This window comes from Desmodus rotundus, chromosome 1, assembly GCF_022682495.2.
Source record: "Desmodus rotundus isolate HL8 chromosome 1, HLdesRot8A.1, whole genome shotgun sequence".
Classification (NCBI taxonomy): Eukaryota; Metazoa; Chordata; class Mammalia; order Chiroptera; family Phyllostomidae; genus Desmodus; species Desmodus rotundus.
In genome coordinates this window covers 150,351,730-150,375,502 of record NC_071387.1, presented here as the reverse complement: position 1 = coordinate 150,375,502, position 23,773 = coordinate 150,351,730, and the positions used below count along the sequence as shown (strand labels likewise).

At 35.7% G+C, this 23,773-nt stretch overlaps 1 protein-coding gene across 7 annotated transcripts in view; it reads right to left on the bottom strand.

Annotated features, from left to right (window-relative positions):
* SKIC3 (SKI3 subunit of superkiller complex) overlaps positions 1-23,773 on the bottom strand; it is a 126,175-nt gene that overhangs the window by 6,814 nt on the left and 95,588 nt on the right. For all 7 annotated transcript variants that reach the window (XM_045197929.3, XM_024563644.3, XM_024563646.4 and 4 more), the window contains 10 exons: positions 22,963-23,087; positions 22,010-22,133; positions 19,624-19,845; positions 18,553-18,625; positions 16,008-16,061; positions 15,716-15,827; positions 12,250-12,378; positions 8,954-9,075; positions 6,915-7,073; positions 2,810-2,962 (listed from right to left, as the gene is read on the bottom strand). In XM_045197929.3, the coding sequence (XP_045053864.2) occupies positions 2,810-2,962; positions 6,915-7,073; positions 8,954-9,075; positions 12,250-12,378; positions 15,716-15,827; positions 16,008-16,061; positions 18,553-18,625; positions 19,624-19,845; positions 22,010-22,133; positions 22,963-23,087 (1,273 nt within the window). The remainder of the gene's footprint in view (positions 1-2,809; positions 2,963-6,914; positions 7,074-8,953; positions 9,076-12,249; positions 12,379-15,715; positions 15,828-16,007; positions 16,062-18,552; positions 18,626-19,623; positions 19,846-22,009; positions 22,134-22,962; positions 23,088-23,773) is intronic.

The following is a 23,773-nucleotide window of genomic DNA, read 5'->3' as shown; positions in this document are numbered from 1 at the left end:
CTGACTTTTTCAGAGATTCCCAACTTCACAGGTAGTTTCTTCCCTGCAGTACCAGCTATGTAATCTGTGGGGCCCAGTGAAAATAAAAATACAGCGCCTTTAAAAAAAATTTCAAGATGGCAACTGCAGCGCATTAAACCAAGTGTGGAGCCTGGTGCAACTAATTGCATAGGACACACGCCCATGAAACAGTCCTAATCTGAAGTTCCACTAACTTGGGTGAATATACTTTGTTCCACTTACTCTTTTCACATTTGTTAGCAATCTTCGGCTTCCTTTCTCCTGAAATTCCCTCACTCCTCTAGACGGCCCTACTGGACAGGAGTGAAGAGAATCCCTGTGCCAATCTTCTCTCACAGTCGCCATCACTCATTCCCAGCCCTAACGAACTCTAGACGTGCTGCTGCAGCAACGCTGCTTCACCCCCTCCCTCCTGGGCCCGAGCATACACCCCCCGCCCACCTTTGTGATTCCCCTCCTGCTAACCACTCTTTCCCAGAAGCATGCTGTCCCTCTCCAAAACACGAGCAACTCTTTTCCTCTGCGCTAACATGGAAGGGGGAGAGCCACGGCTTCTGAGGAATGAGTCCAATATCTGTCCACATCTTTCCAGACACGTCCCTCCAGGAGCTCAGAGGTCACACATCAAGGCCTCCCTCTCTCTGGCAACACTTCCTTCCTCATCATTGTGGGCATCTCTGTGGAAATGGGCCAGAGAGAAGGTGATGGAGCCCACAGTGCTCTCCAAAGAAATTTCTTCACAATCCTTCTCCAACTTCAGTCTTCTAATTCCTTTATAGCTTCCTTATAGGTTAGTCTTTCTACCGTCTTCAGAAATCTGTATCTTGATCTGACATCTCACTTTGGAATTTGATATTTAAAATCTTAGTTAAACCTTTTGGTTTAATATCCTAGTCATATATTATCACACATACAGCTACCTCTCACAAAATAGTCTAATTTTAACATACCGCTCCTCCTCAAACTGCCATCTATTCACCACAGAAATATGGCGTCTCCTCATCATAATGATTGTTGGGTGTCAAATCGTAGAACTTATACTCTTTCAGTCCAACCTATTATTTGTTAGTTAATAAATATTATCAAGTGGTGTGCTGGTTTTAGGTTGTGCTATGAGGTTCACAAATACATTTGTAAATGTTATTTGATATTCATAAAAACTCTATAAGAAGGCAAAGTAGGTGTTATCTCCACTATTACAAAAAAAAGTGAAGGTGGACTGCTCTAAACAGCTTAATTGGCTTAAGTTTTCACAGGTATTAAATAGCAGAACAAAGGTTCTTAGAGGAAACACTCTTGTGGCAGTGGGTAGGGGCGGGGAGGGAGGTATGTGTGGGTATTACTAAACTGCAAACTCATTCCCTCATCTGTAAAATGGGGTTACTGTGCATATCAAATTAGTTAGTACGTGTGAAGCACTCTCATAGTGCCTAGCACAAGCTAAGTGCTATGTATATATGTTTGCTATTACTGTTTTATTCCAGGTTAGATTAATTTCCCAGAACTAAGAACAAACAAAAGAAGCACACCACTAAATGATATTTATTAACTAACAAATACTAAGTCAGACTAAAAGAGTATATACTTCTCCAGTTCATATACTCAAGAGCATGTATAGGTACTGTGTGGCTTCCATACTGACCACCCACCGACGTCACAAAGCCTTTGGCTAAATATAAATATAGGACAAAGAAAGTGTTTGGGGTATACAGTTCCAATTAACCATGATTTCTTTCCACCCAAATCACCTCAAATACAACTACAATTATTATTTGTTCATTTATTCAAAAATCATTTATTGAGGAGCCCTTAGGTACAAGGCAGAGTGGTAAAGCAAGGATGCAAAGATGACCAAACACGGCCCCTGACCTACAGAGCTCTTAAATGCGCTGTACATTAACAGCATCAAAGTCTAGTTAAAACAGGTAAGCAAGGCCAACAATGGATTACTATGGCGAATATATGAGTGAATTCAGGCCTGTCTAGGACAATTTCTTCTAAAACTTTAAAACAAAAAATATGACAGTTTATCTCTGAGTTACAGAAGTAACACACATAAGATAAATTCGAACACTAAGGAAATAAAAAAAATTCTCCTCTACTGTCCCTTAAAGACCTCCAGTGCTATATTATCCAAAGTAACTGTCATTAAGATTCTTTTATATCTTTTTATACCTTCCTATGTGCCTCTAAGCATGCACACAATACACACACAAGGTATTTCGAGTTATAGACTCTTAAAAACATATAATGTACTCCAATAAGATATCATAGACACTGTGGTGTAGTTTGCCTCCCCACACATCCACTTAAACATTTATTTTGAAGAGTTTTCCATACCAGCACATAAGACTTCAAGACTAATAAGCTTATCTTGGTATCAGAAAACAGGCTGTCAGGCCAAAAATTACAAGAGATTACTTACAGAATGTCAAACTGAACTGAGAAATGAGTGTAAATGTTAACTATTGGAATCTTTTTCACATGAGTAACTGCGTTAATTATAAATTAAATCACCAGAAAACAAAAATGTGTATTCTGACATAATCCAACTTAAAAGTGGAGTCTTTGGGTTTTTTTCCCCAAACACTGAGAGGGTTTGGCTAGAGTCTATGGTTTATGTTACTCTTATGTCCACCAAGAGCCCAAATACAGTTTATCAGAAGACCACAATAGACAGCAATGAAACATTAGGAACTCAACAAGATATCACTATATAAGAAGCTTTCATCTGAAGGAAAAAATAAAAGAATCGATTTTCCTGATTATAATTATAACATGAACTTACCACACAGACTTCTAATGCAAGCAGCGCCAGCCTCAGCAGACTCGAGAGCTTCCCACTCCAGCTGCCCTGCTGGGATGCGACTTGCAGACTCTTCCTATAACACATCTCTGCAGCGCCCATCATTCCCTGAGACTGATAGATGTGTGCCAACCACTGAGGAACAAAAGAAGGGGCACCCAAAAGATTTTAGTTTAGTACACAGTGTGATATTCTACTTCCAACAAATTCAATAAACTTTGATGAACTTGAATTTTTAAAAAATTAGTGGTAAGTTTTGTGCGCAAAAAACTAAAATCCCAGGTCAAAAAAGAGGTTAGCATTCTTGGCCATTCTATTAGCAACAGCTTACAAGTCAACCCTAGTATGAAGTCTTCACAAGTTTCCTGAAATGGCAAGTCAAGAACAAAATCAAAATGCAACGTAAAAACAGGTATGTTATATGAATACTAACCAAAAGGAAGTCTGTAAGCTGCATTAACACCCAAAAAATCGGACTTCAAGACAAGAAATATTAAGAGATAAAGTAGGCTGCTTCATAATGATAAAAGAGTCACTTCAATAGGAAGAAATAAGATTCCTACATCTGTATATATCTAATAGCACAGAATTTATGAAGCAAAAGTTTACAGAGATGAAAGGAGAAATACACAAATCTAGAATCATAGTTGGAGATTTGAACACACCTATCTCAACAATGACAAAAGAAACAGACAATAAGTTAGTAAGGGTATGCAAGATTTAAATATAACTAACCAGCTGGACTTAAATGACATATTTAGAAGACTGTACTCAATAACTGCAGAATATACATTCTTTGCAAGTGGACGCAACGTCCACCAATCTGACCATACGCTACGACATACACGAGTCTGAACAAATTTCAAAAAACTGAAATCATACAAAGTATATTCTCACCAAGTAAAATTAAACTAGAAGTCAGTAACAAAAAGCTAACTAAAATATTCCCACCATATTATATATTAGAAATTTTGCGACGTTTCAGAAAAAAAAAAAAAAGGGAAACACGCATCAAAGAAGAAATCCCAGTGAAAATTAGAAAACACTTTTAAATGAATGACAATAAAAGCACTACATAAAATCTTGTGGGTTGCATATACTGGAAAAAGATGAAAAACCTATAATATAAATCTCTTTGTGTGTGTGTGTGTGATGTAATTTTTTTAAAAAATTTATTGTTATTCAATTACAGTTGTATGCCTTTTCTCCCCATCCCTCCACCCCCCACAGCCGAACCCACCTCCCTCCCCTGCCCTCACCCTCCCCCTTGATTTGGTCCATGTGTTCTCTATAGTAGTTCCTGTAATCCCCTCTCCCCACTATCCCCTCCCCACTCCCTTCTGGCTATTGTTAGATTGTTCTTAATTTCAATGTCTCTGGTTATATTTTGTTTGCTTTTTTCTTTTGTTGATTATGTTCCAGTTCCACTGCTGGGATTATACCCTAAGAACCCTGAAACACCAATCCAAAAGACATATGCACCCCAATGTTCATAGCAGCACAATTTATAATAACCAAGTACTGGAAGCAACCTAAGTGCCCATCAGCAAATGAGTGGATCAAAAAACTACGGTACATTTACACAATGGAATTCTACGCAGCAGAGAGAAAGAGGGAGCTTATACCCTTTGCAACAGCATGGATGGAACTGGAGAGCATTATGCTAAGTGAAATAAGCCAGGCGGTGAGGGACAAATACCTATAATATAAATTTCTATCGCAAGAAGCTAGGTGAAATAAACTAAATCCAAAGAAAGTAAAGAAAATACATAGAAGAAATCAATAACATATAAAGAGAGTATAATATCAAAACAAAAGTTGGTTCTTTCATAAGTTAATAAAATTGCTTATGTTATCAAGGAAAAAAATGTAAAACATAAATTATCAATGTTGGAATGAAAAAGGGAAATTCCTTACATATTTTACAAAAAAATAAGATATCAGAACAACTTTATGCCAATAAATTTGAAATTGAGATGAACTTTGGACAATTTCAACAAAGCTCAACTCAACAAAGCTAAAGACTCAGGATATCTTAATAGTCTTATGCCTATTAAAGAAATTTAATCTGCAATAAAAAAAAACCTTTCCCATAAAGAGAATTCTTGGCCTGAATGATTTCAATGGTGAATTCTTCCAAATGTTAAAGAAATGTCACTCTTACACAAACTCTTTCAGAATACAAAACGACAGCAACAAAAGGAAGTAACAAAACAGATACCAAATCTAATAAGAATCTTATGAGAAGGAAAATTATAGGTCAAACTCTCTCATAAACAGAAGAATAAAAATTCTAAGGAAATATATTAACAAATTGGCCCCAGCAACATGTAAAAGAATAATACATCTTCTAGGAACGCAAGCTTGTTTTAACATTTAAAAATCAGTGTAACCCACAACATTAACAGAATGAAGAACAAGAACCATTGCAGTAGATACCCGTAACATTTTTGATGAAATCCAACACCCATTCTTGATAAAAAAAAAAAAAAACTCTTGAAAAATTCAGAACTGAAGAGAACTACCTTAACCTGATGAAAATAACTACAAAACCTACAGCAAATATACTTAATTATGAAATATCAAATGTTTCTTCCCAAGGTAGAGAATAAGAATGTTCACTTATCACCAATTCTACTTAACAATGTATTCAAAGTTCGAAACAGTGCAACATCGCAAGAAAAAATATAAAAATATTACAATGAAAGGTAAAACTTTATTATTTGTTTGCAAATGACACAATTGTGTATTTAGAAAACCCAAAATCATTTACTTAAAAGAATAAGTAAATTTAGCAAGGTTGCTGCAGGGTTGACATACAAAAATGGAAGGCATTCCTAAATGTTTGAAGCTAACAGAAAAAAAGACCGCTTTCAATGGAACAACAAAAACCTAGAAACAAATTTAGCACAGAACTATAACAGACCTCTACACTGAAAATGATAAAACATGCTGAAACTTAGAACTTAAAAAATCTGAGGGATATACCACATTCATGGATAGAGAAATTCAACAGCATTACTTTGTCACTTCTTACATGTTAAACTACAGGTTCATGCAATTCCAGTCAAGATCCCACCAGGGATATTTTGTGGAGTGAGAGGTCAGAGGGGGAAAGTAATTGACAATTTATATGTAATGCAAAAGATCTAAAATGAGAGACAAACTAGGGGAACAAGAAAGTTGGAGGTCTTAATATTACCACATGTCAAATTGATTATAAAGCTATATGCAGGAATAAACAAACAGATCAACAGTACAGAACAGGGAGCCCTAAATGTAGACCCATAACATACACGGTCACCTGATTTACGATAGAAGCATCACTACAGTTCAGTGGGGACAGAACAGTCTTTTCAAAGAATAGTGTTCTCAGAGGAGTAACTGGTTGCTAATAAGTATGACAATAAGACTTGTGCACATATAATTTTTAAAACTTGCATGAACCATTGGAATACCATAGACTATCCTATCATGAGAAAGGATATTCCTCTTATGGTAGGAATATCTGTGGTTAAATAACTTAAGACCTTATATACTTGCAACATATTAAAAATCACTACCTATAATACAAGTAAAAATAATTCATGGAAAACTTAAAGATGTACTGCAATAACTGACATACAATGAACTGCACTTATTCAAACTGTACAACTTGATGAACTTTGAAATAAGCATACATGTGTGAACCTTCACCGCAATCAAGACAATGAACACATTCTTCTTCATCAGAAGTCTCCACCTGCCGCTTTGTAATCTCTTTTGTCTCCAATTTGCACCCCCTCCTCTTACCCTTTGTCTCTAAGCAACCACTGATCATTTTCAGTCAAAATATATCAGTTTGCATTTTCTAAAACATCTTATAATGAAATCATAAAATATAAACTCTTTGTCTGGCATCTTTCACCATGTTAACACGGTAAATGTTTATTTTCTGTTTTCTAATCACAACACCCTTTAAATCTTGAAAATGAGATTTCTGGTGAGTTTAAAAGAAATACAAATAAAAATGGAGCATACCCTGACCTCAGCTAATATCAGAGAGTATTTTAATTCAGGACTCATGTTAAGAAAGGAGAGGATTTACCTGCCAAGCTGGAACAGAGGTGGAGTTGTTCATGACTGTTTTCTGCAGCTCATCAAGGACAGCATCTGGAAGAGGCTTTTGCGATTCCAGGAGTGGTTTACACTGAACTTGTCTCAGAAGTAAGATAACATCTGGCTGATCAGGGTTACTTTTTAAGTTCTAAAATTTAAACCCCAAATAGAAATATATCAAACAGGTTCTTAAATGTGAAATGTAATAGGCAATTAAGCTATTCTCCATACTGGGGAAAAACATTTACATTTGACCTTTTCTTATTAAAAAGATGAACAACTACAAAAGTAAAATAAATAAAACACTAAGCATCTGGGAAATATCAAACTCTACATATAAATAATCTTTAAATTGGTTAATACTATTATTGTAGTTTATGAGTCATTCATTTTAGATTTACTGTATTTTGCCAGGCATAATATGCACTTTATGCCCAAATATTTGAGGCATATATGCCCAATAAGGAAGTGCATTTACATGGGTGTAACGAGTACATGGCATGGGTATAATAATAGGTATAATAATCCTGTGCATAGCGCACACAAAAACATGGGTGCGCAATATATACAGCAAAATACGGTAGTATGTCATTTGGTTTATTCTCAGATGACACCCTAAGGACTTTAGGTTCTGAACATAAATAGAAGAACTAAGAAAATATGAAATTAACAATGGAGGCTAACACTATCGTATTGGAGAAACAATTGTATGTAAAAAGGAAAGAGCTATAATATTTTTCCTTTCTGAATCTGTTAATGAAGATATTCATTGTATATCCTCCCCCAGGCATAGACTTTGTACACATTGGGAGTTTCCCCAAGCTATTTACACCCTAAAATACATACATACATACATATACATACATATGTATATTTAATATATGTATATCCTTCCATATATATATGAAAGAAGTTGAAGTTCTCTATACAAGTCCTTCCACTACTGTTTTAAAGATTTCTTCCTTTATTGCTTGTCCCTCAATAACATGTTTCTATTTTTTTTTACTAATTAGGTCATACATAGTCTTAAATGTATTTATTCCTAAAATGTACACAATTGCTTTTTTCTAAGTAAGAGATTGAAACAATAAAATGACAAGGAAAGGTTCATTAAAGTATCTGTTATTCCATCAGACAGAGCATAGCCAAATGTCAATTTATGGTTATACTCACTATAAAATATTAACCTGCCCTGAACTTCAATGGAATTTCTTAAATAAAAGATAAAATGTATTACTCTGCTTTTCAGAGAATTCAAGGGCTGAAGAGATCTTCAAAGACCCATTCTTCTTTCTCTGAAAAATTTATACTGCTCATTTAAAAGAATTTTTCGGAAGATAACACAATCTCCTGGGTAAACATTTATGAAACATGATGTTTTCAGGAAAAGTGATGCTTAAAACTCTCCTACACCAATAAATTATTTCTGAGTAGGTTTATGAAACTTATATATTCCTTCAGTAAATATTTATTGAGCACTTACTATGTGACAGTTAAGGTGCTAATAAGAATTTACTCACAGAGCCTATAATTCAGGTATATAAGAACTATTCTGAAGGGAATAAGCAGAAATCAAAGAAAAATACCGTCTACTTAATACTATCTATATATATCTCCATATATCCATATATATATTAAGAGCTTGGATCCTAGAGTCAAACAAATGTGAGTTCTGATGGCAACTTTATCAATTTATAGTTGTGAGGTCCTGTGCAAATTATCTTCTCCAAGCCCTAGTTTTCCCATTTGTAAAAATGGGGATAATTATAAATACCTTTGCCCTTAGGATTGTTGTGAAGTTCAAATCCCAACTGCTAAGTGTAGAGACTGGCTTGTGTAAGTCCTCAATATGCTGGGTGTTATCGTCACCATTACCATCACCATTACCAACCTCCCACCTCCACCCCCACCACTGCGGCCCCCCTCCACCACCATATGCTCTTTAAATAACATGCATTTTATTTTTGAAGTTAGTTTCCAAATAAGACAAGAATCCATAAATCTCAATGGTCCAATCCATAACAATACCTTTGTGCAAAGGGCTTCGGCTTCAGCTATTCTTCCCGTGTCCGCCAGACCAGTGACGGCTTGGGACAGGGACCACTTTTCAAGGGATTCATGGTAACTTCCAAGGAATTCTTTGTCTTTAACTATGAACAAAAAATGTCAATGTTTCCTTTTTATGAAAGTTATAATTATGTTCTCAGAGGAGTAACTGGTTGCTAATAAGTATGACAATAAGACTTATGCACATACAGTTTTTAAAACTTACATGAACCATTGGAATACCATAGACTATTCTATCATGAGAAAGGATATTCCTCTTATGGTAGGAATATCTGTGATTAGGTAACTTAAGACCTTATGTACTTGTGACATATTAAAAATCACTCTATCCAAAATAAAGTAAAAATAATTCATGGAAAACTTAAAGATGTACTGCAATAACTGACATACAATGAACTGCACCTATTCAGACCGTACAACTTGATGAACTTTGAAATAAGCATACATGTGTGAACCTTAACCGCAATCAAGACAATGAACACATTCTTCTTCATCAGAAGTCTCCACCTGCCGCTTTGTAATCTCTTTTGTCTCCAATTTGCACCCCCTCCTCTTACCCTTTGTCTCTAAGCAACCACTGATCATTTTCAGTCAAAACAGATCAGTCTACATTTTCTAAAATTTCTTATTATGAAATCATAAAGTATAAACTCTTTGGCATCTTTCACAACATTAACATGGTGAATGTTTATTTTCTGTTTTCTATTTCATTGATCTCTACTCTTCATTATTTCTTTGTCTTCTTTGGAATTAATTTCCTCTTCCTTTTCTAGTTTCTTAAGATAGATGTGAGGTCATTGGTTAGAGGTGTTTCTTATTTTCCAATGTAGACATGTAATGTTAAAAGCAGTGCTTTAATAGGACTGTAGAATTTGGATATTTACTTTCATTCAATTCAAAATGTTTTCTAATTTCTCTTCTGATTTATTCTTTAATCTGGATTATTTAATAGAACTATAGTATTTAGTTTCCAAATACTTGGGAATTTTCCAGATATTTTCCTGTTATTGATGTCTAACTTAATTCCATTGTATTAAGATAACATAATACTTTGTATGACTTGAATCCTTTTCAATTTATTGAGACCTGTTTTATGGCCCAGAATATATGTGGGTAAATGTTCTATGTGCACCTGACGACAGCATGCATTCTACAGTGGTTAGAAGGGTGCTACCACTGCCAATTAGGCCAAATTAGTTGACAGTGTTGTTCAAGTCTTTATTATACAATTACTGATTTTTCTGTAAAACTGTTCTCTCAATTATCAAAAGAAAGGTGTTGAAACCTCTAATCATGGAGTTTTCTATTGCTCCTTTCAGTTCTATCTGTAAGTTTCTGCTCCATGCATTCCCCCCCCCCAAATTCTTCATGTTTTCTGCTATTTTACTGTAAAATACAATATACATTTTATGTGTTTTAAAGTTCTGTTAATCAGTGCCTAAATGTTTATTACCGGCATGCTTCAGAGATTATTATGTGTTCAGTTACAAACCACTCCAAAAGGGAGTCACATGAACTTTCTGATATCTTAGTGAATGTAAAATTTATGTTTATATTATACTGTAGTTTATTAGGTATGCAATAGCATCGGATCTAAAAAACAATGTACACGTCTTAATTTAAAAATACTTTATTGCTAAAACTGCTAATCAGCTTCTGAGCTTTCAGTGAGTTGCAATCTTTTTGCTTTTACCTATATTCTTGCCTGGATATTGATGGCTACTGACTGATCAGGATGCTGGCTGCTGAAGGTTAGGTGGCTGCGGGAATTTCTTAAAATAAGACAATAAAGTTTGTCAAATTGATTTTTTTTTCCTTTCACTTGAACACTCAGAGGCCATTGTAGGATTATCAATAGCCTACTTTCAATATTGTATGTCAGGGAAGAGAGGTCCAAGGAGAGGGAGAGAGATGGGCAAATGGAGGGTCAGTGGAGCAGTCAGAACACACGCAATTACTGACTGCGTTTGCCAGTTTATACGGGTGTGGCTGGCGGTGTCCCGAAACAGTTACAGCAGTGATATCACAGATCACTGATCTCAGACCACCACAGCATATTCCGTAATCACGAAATATTGCAAGAGTACCAAAATGCGAGAGACATGAAGTGAGTAAATACTGTTGAGATGGTGCAGAAAGACTTGCTCACCACAGGGTTGTCTTGAACCTTCAATTTGTAAAGAACACATAATACATGTATGTGCAGAGTGCCGCGAAGCAAAGTGCAACAAAATGAGGTAGGCCCATATTATGTCCTCTAGATGAACTGATTCCATGGAAAAATGACCCTCCTAATCACTGCAATATCCTTGTCATGCATTCTAATGTGTCTGAAATTGACACGGCCACTCAAGCATTCTTTTGATTACTGTCGGCATAGTGCATGTATCTTTTTCCATCTTTACACTTTTCAGGCTCTATTTATCTTTATATTTAAATGCAGATTTATATTTTTGCCTGTATGTTTCTTTTTGGCAGTAGTTGGCTCTTGCTTTTTTATCCAATCTGACAATCTCTGCCTTTCAACTAGGGTATTTAGATCATTTATATTTAATTTGATTATTAATATGGCTGGGTTTAACTCTAATGTATTATTATCATTTTACAGTTTGCTTTATCTATTCTTTGTTCCCTTTTTCTCTTCTTTTGGATAATTTTTTACGATTCCAGTGTATCTACTCTGGTGGCTTATTAAATATAACTCTATTCTTTTAGTGTCTATTTTAAGATTTAGAGTATTCATCTTTAACCTGTTATAGTCTACCTTTAAGTAATATAACACTACTTCACTTATAGTACAAAAATTTTACAACAAATACTTCTATTTTCTCTCCTGGCTTTTGTGCTATTGTTGCCATCCATACATGCCTTCAACAGCCCATTACATTCTGCAGAGATTTTCAGCATGTGTCATCTGTGGATTCGTTTCCACTGGTGGATTGTTCTCCTCACTATGGGTGGGACTTCTCTGTTTCTTTGCATACCTATTAAATTTTAACTGGATACCAGATACTGTGGGTTTTACCTTGCTTAATGCTAGCTATTTTTGTATTCCTATAATGTTCTTGAGTTTTGTCCTATAAGCAGTTCAGTTTCTTAAAAATGATTTGATATTTTCCAGGCTTATTTGTAAGCTTTGTTAGATGAGACCATAACAGCCTTTAGTGTAGAGCTAATTGTTCCCACTACCTTTTGGCAGTATTCTTCTGAGTCTTTTATCCTGCATTTATCATTATAAAATGCTTTTAAAAACTTACTTGAAGCAGAAACAGCAGATAACAGTGCCAAGTATAAATCCACCCTCTTTGGCTGAGTGTTGTTCACCAGAGCAAGTTTATCATCAGCATAACAGGCTGCCATTAGTCCAGCCCAGACAGCAGGGTCACCTAAGCACAGGAAATATAATCAGAAGGCTTGTTAATATCGCTGAAAAACTGCCAAAAACAAGAGTTTATAAACACATGAAAAAATTATTTATATCTAGAAAAATTCCATTTTCATAAAGGAAACTAAATATACTTGTTTTCAGAAGACACATTACTATATTCATCCTTCAAGATTTGCCATTTGTGTCAAATATATCAGAGGATGAGAAATCCCCTATTAAGCTTTTCTTCCAAAGCTGGTTGGTTCATTTGCCTAGACTATGCTACTGTGGAAAGCTCAATTATATTCACTTTCATTGGATACCAAAGAAAAGTCTCAAACAGGCACTCATACTCTTGGTCTATGTTTCAAAGGCTCAATCTTAGGAAAAGCAAGGTTACACAATTTCTCAGTTCTTAAGAAAAGTTTGAGCTAAAGGAAAAGCTCAAGATAACTTCATTTTACCTACATTCTAACAGGTAGGCATGAAAGTCACTTTCTCTTATAGATGAGATCATATCATATTTGTCTACCTATAAGTGGAACCTAATCAACAAAACAAAAAAGTGAGCAAAATATAACCAGAGACATTGAAATTAAGAAAAAACTGACAGTAACCAGAGGGGAGGTGGGAAGGGATAATAGGGCGAAAAAGGGGAAGTGTTGTCAGCAACATGTATGAAGGACACATGGACAAAGCCAAAAGGGGGTAGGATGGAGGGTAGGAGGTGGGGATGGCTGGGGTGGTGGAAAATAGACACAACTGTACTTGAACAACAATAAAAAAATATTAATTCATATTATGTTACCATTTTAACAAAGTTGTCATACTGTGATTAAAATTTATCATAGCAAAAAAAAAATCTCATTCCAAGCAATTATATTGTTATATATCTTTTCATTCATTTTATCTTCCCTTCCTTCCTCACATCTTGATAGAAGCTCCAGAGGAAGGGATGCAGGGTGGGGGGGTGCAGAATCGGGGGGAGACTGACAGAGTGGGTTGAGGAGGTAATAATAGAGATTTCAAGTATAGACTCCTCTTTTTAAGAAAGGTAGCTGTGAAAAAGGCTGGAAGGGGACTTGGAACTCAGGTTTTTAAAATTTGGTCTTTTATTTTACAGAGAATATTTTTCAGTTCACATCAATGGTTACTATTTTAGTCCTGATACCCTTAAAAAACAAAGAGATAATTTTAAAGTTTCACAAGGGGGTGCTAGTTAACAAAAAGTCATTTAAGCATACATTTTTAGCTTTAGTTTTTTATTTTTTCTTAACCTAACTGCCCTATCCAGTATATGTCTCCTATCAAAAGTCTGAAATCTATGTATTTCATTTATAGATGAACAGTATTACTGCTATGAGTACAAGAATCATAGAAATCTTATGTAGATCAAAAGCTTTTATAAAACGTTATATATCTCTATATTATAAAATAATTTCTACCCCAGATGACTACCTTATTTTAAATAACATAAATTCCAGAATAAGGAAATGGGGGCCATTCCCTAGAATTTATGATGAGATCTGATTACTGAGTAATAAAAGGCACATGACCTAGTATGAGCTCTGCGTTTGAGGTCTAACAGTGACACTAGCTATGTGGCTCCTTTTCCTTTGGGATTTTTCTACGGCTGCTGAATTAGATGATGGTTCGCATGCTGTCACATCTAAAGGACTATAATTCCAGCTGAAGTGGTGGACTCCATTTCTGAACAGTGATCTACTCCTAAGATGAAGTGAACAACCCTTTGAGGAATCGTAGAGTATTCTGTTGTTTAGATTTTGGTAGGGGGAATGGATATTAACTGCCAGATATTTCTTCTGTCACAATTAAAAAGAATTGCTGTTTTCATTAACTCTTTCACAGATAATCAGCAACTCAAATTCCCTAGGAAAATGATAACATAAATATTATATATAAGAATATATAAACAATAAACCTAAAAAATGTTAAATATCATTTGCTAAAAATACTTGTAACATCACAGAAATAGTAAATCCAGCAGAAACTGGATTTCCTTCCATTTAATTCTAAATTCTTGGGATTATATTTAAATTTCTGAAAAGACCCATTGGAGTACCATCTATCAAAACTTTACTTTGTTCAAATAAAGATCTACAAAGACTAGGTGTACAGCTTCTACGTGTAACTACAATTATATTCACTTTCACTGGACTCCAGGGACAAATCTCAAGCAGGTACTCATCTTCCTCACTCAGTCCCTGTCATAAGCATCTCATAGGATGACTGTGCTTCCTTAAGTATGTCCTTCTCCAGACAATATAAGAAAATCAGAAAATATCATTAGAGAGAACCTTATTTGGGCAATATTACCTTTCGAAAGTTTAGGCCACTTAAAGGCTAACAGATCTTCTATAACTGTGGGTCACAGTAAGAATTATTCAGGGTAATTCTATCTAATACTTGCTTGAAAACTCCGCCAAAAATCAGAAGCATACCCAATGTGTAAGAAACTCAAACATTTAGGGTCTCTTTTTGTTCTGATTATTTTGAAAATGAAAGACATAATAAGCAACAGGATATGGGTCTGCTTATTTGTTTTATAAAACATTTTCTGATATGTTAGCTATTTTGCAGTTTAGTTGGGAGCTTTACCACTTACTGTGGAAATAACATTGAACCTGTTCTTTGTAAAATGTGTTTCCCAACAGTTCCTGTCCAAAAGCAACTGCATTCTAATCTAACGACTGTTTGACGTGGTCTGGGGAATAAATTATTTAATGCTGTATTTCATGTTAAAAATAATAGTATGTAAGAATCCATCTCTTAACCCTACACTGCGAGACACTCTAGTCTTCTGTGGCAGTGGGAGCGTGCGACGCAGTCCACATGCAGTTCCTCAGTGCCCTTTGGGATGGGTGACGGGCACGGGGCACACCGGGTGAGAGCTGGGAAAGCTGGCGCAGGCGAGGCCAGCACTTTGACATGTCTAACCACGGAAGACATATTTCCAATCCTCGAGGAGCTAACTGCACAAAAAATTAACAAAATATAGTCATTAAATAATTAGTTGCTATAGGTAAACCTTATTTAAAAAGCCTGACAGAAAATGAAAATAAAACTACTTCTTGAAAATATATTAATTCAGATTTTCAATATCAGGTAATAAATGATCTTTAAGCAGATATTCCTTTGAGCCTGCTTCAATAATTGATCGCCTCTTAATTATCACTAGCCAAATGTAGATAATCAAATATTTCTATGTAAAATTTTCAAATATTTTGTTAAAATTCCCTTGTCTTATTTCATAAAAATACAAACTTTGCTCCCATAAATCACAAATGAAAGAAGAACAGAATCCTAATTAGTGAAGTACATTACATTATATTCACCTGGAGAAAGGAGCGTGGCCTTCTGAATGGTCTTCAGCGCAATACTTTTCTCATCTTCTGCTGCACTGCTCCCCAGAGCCAGCTGATTTACCGCAGTGTACAGTAACGCCCTCTGTGTGAGAGAAAGGAGGGGTGCTAGGCAATCCTCTTTACAGCTCCCTAGCTTTCAAAGTAACTATAAGTATGACTTCACTGGATATGACGTGACCCCTAAGCCTAGGAAGAAGAATTATTCTTTCATCAATAATATTATTTATCAAACAGAACATTTCCTTTACGGGGGCAAACTAACCTTTCCATGATTTGAGTCCAGAATATGAGCCACATTTCCTGCTACAGCACCTCCCTATAATAGAAAAGAACTGATCATTTAAATAAATGCATAAACTTTCACAAAATAATAAAAATTAAGACTGATAAAATCTCCACTAAGTCATTTGAAAGGTTCAGTTTTATCACATGCACAACTTCTTAACTCCTTTAAGTATCAACTTATTACTATTGCTTTAGAAGACCTGTTTAATATTTTATAATAGAAAATCTTTTTTTACTATAATCATTTCAACTCTACCCAATACAGATCTAAAAGTGACATGACTTTACAGGGATGCCACACAAATGCACATATTTTCTAACAATACGAAAGATTGTGAAAGGAAGACTGAAAGAGAAAAGGAGATAGCCAGGGCGAGAGACCACAAAACCTATTATAAGATAAACTAACATAGTCTCTCCACAAAAAAAAACACTAGCTTAAAAACTTCTGTAATCACTAGTAAAGCGAATGAAGTTCGGAGGGCCATGAGGCTTCAATACTCAGCTCAATACTAAAATGAGAGAAACATATGCATAACAGATTTCATAAAGTTGATTTGAAATACTTCATTTTTTAAAATTCTATTAGATGTTTTACCTGGAAAAGAAGTAAGAATGATTTCATTTTAAATCAGAACTCTACTGCAGTCTTCATTTTATATCAGAAGTGTGTAAGTGTACCAGAAATGTTTTCAAAACTGTATTTTGGGGATAATGAGGGGGGGAGGGGGAAGGGTTTTCAAGAACAACTATAAAGGACACATGGCCAAAACCAAGGAGGGGTGGAATGAGGGGGTGGAATCAGGGGAGGGAGGTGGGGATGGCTGGGGTCGGGGGAGTGGTGGGAGGGCAGAAAAGGCAAACAACTGTACTTGAACAACAATAAAATAAAATAAATTTAAAAATTTTTTAAAAGAGTGCTAAAAATGAACTTTTTAAAATGTCAATATAACACAAATAGAAGATGAATTGAAAAGAAGAAAGACAACACAGCAGAGTAGGAAGAGGACTCAGGATGTAGATGTGGGGTAGATAACCCATCACCATACCACTAGCTGTGATTTTGCACAAGTTACTTAATCTCTATGTCTCCAGCATCCTCCTCTATAAAATGGACATTGATTGTGCTGACTTCATATGTTGGGATCAAATAACAGAATATCTAAAACTGCTGCTCTGCTACTCAGAGTGTGGTCTGTATACCAGCAGATCGGCATTTCCTAGGCAGTCGTCAGGAATGCAGACTTCAGGCTGCATCCCACACCTAGTGAATTAGAATCTGAATTTTAATAAGACCACCAGGTGATTTTATTTGCATATTAAAACTTGAGAAGCACTGGGATAAGATTTGAAAAACGTATGCTTCAAAGCATTGAACAACTGACAAGATATTAAGGTCCTCCCAGGTCAAAACTAAAAGTTAAAATTGGAATCCAGAGAGATAAGTAAGCAGGGTAGCCACTTCTGCCATTCACAGATTCTAACAAATCTGAATTTTCATTCTGAAGGACTCATGGGCTAGTGAGTCAGAAATCGAAGTCCAGGGGGACATAACAAGGGGGAGTTATAAAGGAAAGGTATATCAGAGTAAGCTGAGACCCCAAGGGTCTATACCCTCGGGTTGAAGGTGAATCAGAGGTAAAGCAGGCTTCAAATGACCTTGAAACCCAGGCACATAGTAGCCTGTTTGGCCCAGAAACCTCAAGCTCTAAAGCTTGTTTAAGGTGGCGCTCCCAAGCACCTGGCAGAAATAAGTACAATTTCTATGAATAGAAAGGTACCTTCATCCTAGGCCACAAATTATCTCCACACAGAATTTTCAAGTACACACAGTCAGGTAAGCAAAGAAACCAAGCCATCACACATGAAAGCCAGTGGGAATGACCAACAATCACAGGCCCACACAGACTTCAGGTACTGGAATTTTCAGATGTCGTAAGTGTTCAAAACCTATTTGCTGCTATCATTATGTTTACCAACTAACTAAGTAAACAATGAAAGCTCATATTAACCATAACAGCTAAAAAATACTTTCTAGACTCCTGAAAATATCTGGCTTTTATGAACTAAAATACAGTATGTAATCCCCCGCATGGAACATTAATGACTCCATGTTTAGATTTACATCTTTAAACATTAGCAGCGTTCTAGTTCTTATTTTATCCTTAAGGAGATTTTAAATAAAATTCTCTTTTGGGATTCAAAAGTACCACAGCTAATGCTTATTAAACAGCAACAAGGCAAGCACAACCTCGTCACACGGCTATTAACACAATCTGTGTGTTCAAAAGAGCCCACCTGATTCTCTGTGTCGTCCACAGCGCCCAAAGCGGCATGAGAGTAGGTGGCAGACACTCAATGTAATACTTATCGAATAACTAATGGAAAATTCGGTTAATCAGCAGAACTCCCTTGGGGTAATAATTTCTTTTTAGAATGATAATGCTAATACTTTAAAATTATACTATTTACCACATCACGAGTTACTTAATTTTTTTGCCAGAATTTAGAACATTACTCACCTTTGCACTTCGTTGAGCATGCTGAGCAACCACTCGGGACAAGAGAGACCAAAGAGCAGGATCGGCGGGGTTACTACAGAGATCGTCAAAGGTAGAGAGCGGAGAGGTGGGGGTTACTTTATCCACGAAAAGTGCAAGCAACCAACATTTTATTTAGTACTTAGGTTTAAAATCCTTCAGATATCTAAAACAAGTTCATACAATTGCCCATGTGTGGCTGAAACTGTCCTAATTTTTAGAAAATATCTTTTATACCTCTTATATGCACCCACAGCCCTTATAAAAATAAGAAAAAAAAATCAGCAACATGGTGATTACAAAGCCATGAGATCTAATTAACAAAGGTTAAGTAAGTGTAGTGTGTTGTGTGCAGAAAACACAGAGAGATGAGAATTATGAAAGGAATACAAACTGCTGACGTAATACTTTACTGCGGAAAATAAACAAGCACCGCTGCTAGTAGTAACAGTTTTCTGTCTTCCAAGTTTTGAATACATTAATGAATGCTTACACGGCCAAAATATTCCTAAAGACCATCAGAATGGACAGCATCAGATAACAAACTGACAACATCATAAACTGGAGAATTAAGGGCTTTCATACTAAAATAAAGTTTGGAAGGGCAAAATTTCTGTTCTCTCTCTATTTTTAAAGATTTTACTTGTTTTTAGAGAGAAGGGGGAAGGGAGGGAGAAAGAAAGGGAAAGAAACATCTATGTGAGAAACATCGATCGGTGTCCTCTCATAGGCCCCAACTGGGGACCAGGCCTGCAGCCCAGGCATGTGCCCTGACTGGGAATTGAACTAGCGACCTTTGGCTTTGCAGGCTGACACTCAAACAACTGAGCCGTGCAGGGCTGTTCTCTACTTCTTTTAACTGGATTTTTTAAAGAAAATCTTCACAGGTGAAATAATATGTATAGTCAGCTGATTCTACAGTTTCATAAAGCCACATTTTGGTTTCCAAACGTATATTCTCACCACCTCATTTTATATTCTTAGTAAGTTCCAAATGTTAAAGACCACCTCATCAAGCATAATTAGACCCCGAGTTCACAAGCCCAAATTTACCTGTGAACAGCTTTAGATGCTTGTCTCTGCACTGCCACACTGCGGCCTTGCAGCGCATAAATCGCTGAAGTAAGAAGGCACCTCTGATAATCATTGTCTTTCTGTTTGATGTGCTTCAGTAACTCGTTAAGGGCTGCTTTTGACAGTGTAGCATCCTGCATCGCCAATCCTAGAGCACACAGGGCTTGAAGGCTCTCTGTGTTTGGCTCCTTTAAGATAGAGCTGTAAATATATTTTTAATTGCCAATTAGCATGAACACAGTAGTCTGTAACTATTAAAACCTATTTAACATTTGGTAGAAATAGCAATTTACTTAAAAGATTCACCAAATTAAACCCAGCTTTAAGTAAATATAAGAACAAATTGCTTGGCTTCTTGGGACAGCAATTTCCCTGAATATGTGAAGCGTTTAAAAGTATCAATGGCCTTTCACAGAGCAGAATAGCCAAATTTCTTTTCTGGTCATTACATCTAAGTTTTACAAAACAAACTTAGTATTTTTAATAGTAATTATGAATGTTGTACCATAACAAAACAGAGGAACTTCCAAATACTTTTTAAGCAGAGTATTAAAATAGTAATTTTTAAAACATTACAAAATATCATCTACCTACCACTATGTCTTTTTACTGTTTCTGGAAGGGGGAAACAAAATGCTTAGAATTTAATTTTGACAAAGAGGTATAAAATTATGAATTTTCATGGGCAGCTCTGGAGTTAACCGCTTACCCAGAGCATCCACAGTAACTCTTTTTACAACAAGGGTTAAGAGATGTTAAAGTCCAAATACGGAAGAATGTCAATTTCTATCAATATCAATAACTGCGCTGTATATTGGTACCACTAAAAAAACACATAGTAAAATATAAATTATAATACTGATGGTAACAGAAGAAATTCTCATTTGCACCTTCATTCAAAAGGAAAAAAAAACTACCTACTCTAACACTAATATACAAAAGTCTAAATTATTACTGGAGTAACTATATCCCATTAAGCTACATGTGCCGAATACTCAGTAATTGCACGCTGGTTTGTACCATGTTCTAGTGATTTTACATGCAATTATTCAACACCATAAATTCGATGAAGTTGGTAACCAGACATTTTCCCCTTATATATTGAACTTACACTCATTCTCCTTAAATAAGCACCTAGGACACTGCTTAGTTCCCAACATATGCATGTCAAGCAAGATTGATAAAAAATTGGCAACTGCATTTTTCATAGAAAGGATTTTTCATAGTTACATGCCAAGGGGCACGGGAGGAACAGTTGGTAAGTATTAAGTTTGAAAGATGACATGTAGAGAATCAAAAACAAAGAAACATAAATCAGATAAAATGCCTAGTCCTGGATCCAACAATATAAAACAAGAAGGTAAAAGACTTTCCTTCTTATAAGAGAAGAGGAAAAGGATAAGATTATATTCTATTATTTTTCTCCACTTTTACCAATGTTCAAAATGATTTTGGTTACCGTTTTAACCCAAAACTCATCTCATTGTATCTAATACATTAACATCTAAGATTCTTGCCCCCCAAGTCACTTGCAAATTTGGGTTCTTTGAACATGTTATATATGGGAGGGTGGTAATTCGGAGATGTGGAAATTACAGAGGTAATTTTTGGTTTTCACAATGACTGAGGAGTGTTGTTAGCATTTAACGGGTGGGGGACAGAGATGTAATTTTCCTGCAATGGGGGGACAACTCTGTACATGAGGATTCGTGCCACTGAAAATCCCAAGAAAGGACTCCCTGAGAACCACTGTCCAACAGCAAATATTCATTTCAACAGCATATAACCATTTACTGTTTTTGAGAAATTAAGATCAACATTCTAAAAAAAAATTCCAGAAGTCAAAAAATACCATATAAATAACTATATATATATGAAGGCTATTATTTTTAACTTATGCCAAAATATAGACATAGTTATGAATTATAATGGTAGCATTTTTTTATTGTATTGGTAACTTTTTTTAAAAAAGACTCATCTTTAAATGAACTTTATCATGTTAAAATGAAAAGGAAAGAGGAAAAAATCTGTTTCAGGACACAAAAGGTCAAAAAACAAGCAGTTACAACTGCCTTCATTAAAATTCTAAGATCCTACTAGATTAGGTGATCCATTACTCTTTTTAAAATTAAATAAAACCGAGTGTACAGGATGATTCTGAAGGACTGGAAGGATCCAGGACTAAGAATTAATCCATGATTTTTAGCTCTATCTGTAACTGGCAGTTCAGAACTAGGTGGGTCCAATTGCTTTTGTTCATCAAAAAGTTCTTAAAGCATTAGGGTCTTCATTTTACATTCGTCCAAATTTGAACCCAATCTTTAAGCAACTGGTCATATTAAGCAATGATGTCAACCATACGTACCATTTAAACAGCAATGTCTTGGCTACGTCCATTTTTCCTTGTTTATACTCCGTTACTGCCATAGCCGTCAAGATATGGGCTTTGTCTTGCTCAGATTCAACAATAGACAAGGCTCTCTCGTAGGCTGTTACATAGGGTTAGAAACAAAGAGAAAACAATACATAAGCAATCCTGACTGACAAACCATGGGATTTTTCCTTTCCTAATTCTATTTTTCAAAAAACATCTAACTAAAATATTATCTTACTGTTCCCTTGATTTCAAGCAGATGGAATAAAATTTTATAATAATCTAATTTCATTTAGCTGTTTTCAGGTGATTCTGGGGATATCATTAGGATTATTATGCAATGTTCCCTAATTTCTACCTTCAGAATCTGGAGGGAGGGAGGTCTCAGCCACTATCTGCGAAACAAGTGGAGGCCGGCAGCCACTGAGAGAGCACCATAACCCCGTGTGCAGGCCGACCACTTCACCAAACAGCAGGTCCTCTCAGTGAGCTGCACACACAGAGGCTGGGCCCATGCATGGGAATATGCACTCAATTAGCACTTTTGTAGAAACCAAAATATACTCTTACTAACAAAAGTTGAGGTCTACATTCATCAAAAATTTACATTTAAGCACTGTGAATTAGTAAAGGCCTGCTTTCAAACGCTAATTCCTGTGTCAACCATAAGTGATCATAGGCTCAGTTTCCTCATCTAAATAATGAAAATAAAACTCAACTCATGACACTTCTGTAAGAACTATTCATCATAATGCCCTACTGAATGGCAAAACAGATACAAAGTTCCTAGTATTGTTCCTGACTCCTAGTCAGATTTTAATAAACATCGCAACCCCTCCCCCATCTCAATACTACGTCTTTTTTTATGTAAGGTCTTCACGATCAAACTCCTCTCAGCCCTGGAAAAGTGAGATGTGTCCTTCAGCTTCGAAAACCATACTCACCTTTGCTGCTCTCTTTATACAAACCCTTCATAAATAAAGCCAATGCAAAACCAATGATGTCTTCTAACTCTTCAAGGGGTGTTGACTTAAAAGCCTGGATGGCTTTATCATATTCACCAATGGCACTAAGAAACAAAACATAACTTACTTTTAACATAAAAAATAATTTTGGCTTACATCATCAAAATAGAGAGACATTATTACACCATGCTTCTTTTAATAACTTCACCTATTAGAGTTAAAGCTGTAGAAAAGACTTAGAATAGAAGGCATATTATTTATTTCTCATAGGATGTGCCAGTGGGATTTAGCTTCATACTTCGCTTCTTTTAAATAATGTGAAAATGGCCATTTTTGCTAAATTGAAAAGTGTTTTTTAAACAAACTTGAATTAAAATCCCATTATAAAATAATTTCAAGTTGACTTTTATATAAAATTCTAAATTTTTAAGCTTAATACACTAGTTAAATATTACTCCCATAAGTAAGGTTCTAGCACCTCTGATGAGCTTAACAAGTCATAGAACACCTGTGTCAAAGTCAAACCTAGCCTTCGTGTACACAAGGGGTGTCAAACCCATTGTCACCAGGGGCCACATCAGCCTCGCGGTTGCCTTCAAAGGACTGAATGTAACTTTAGGACTGTATAAATGTAACCACTCCTTAACCAGGGGCAAGGAGCTCCACATTCGGCCTTTTGAGGGCAACCGTGAGGCTGATGTGGCCCCCAGTGACAATGAGTTTGACACCCCTGGTGTACACTGTTTATCTGAACACCCATTTTTTTTGGAGGGCACATAGACACATTAAA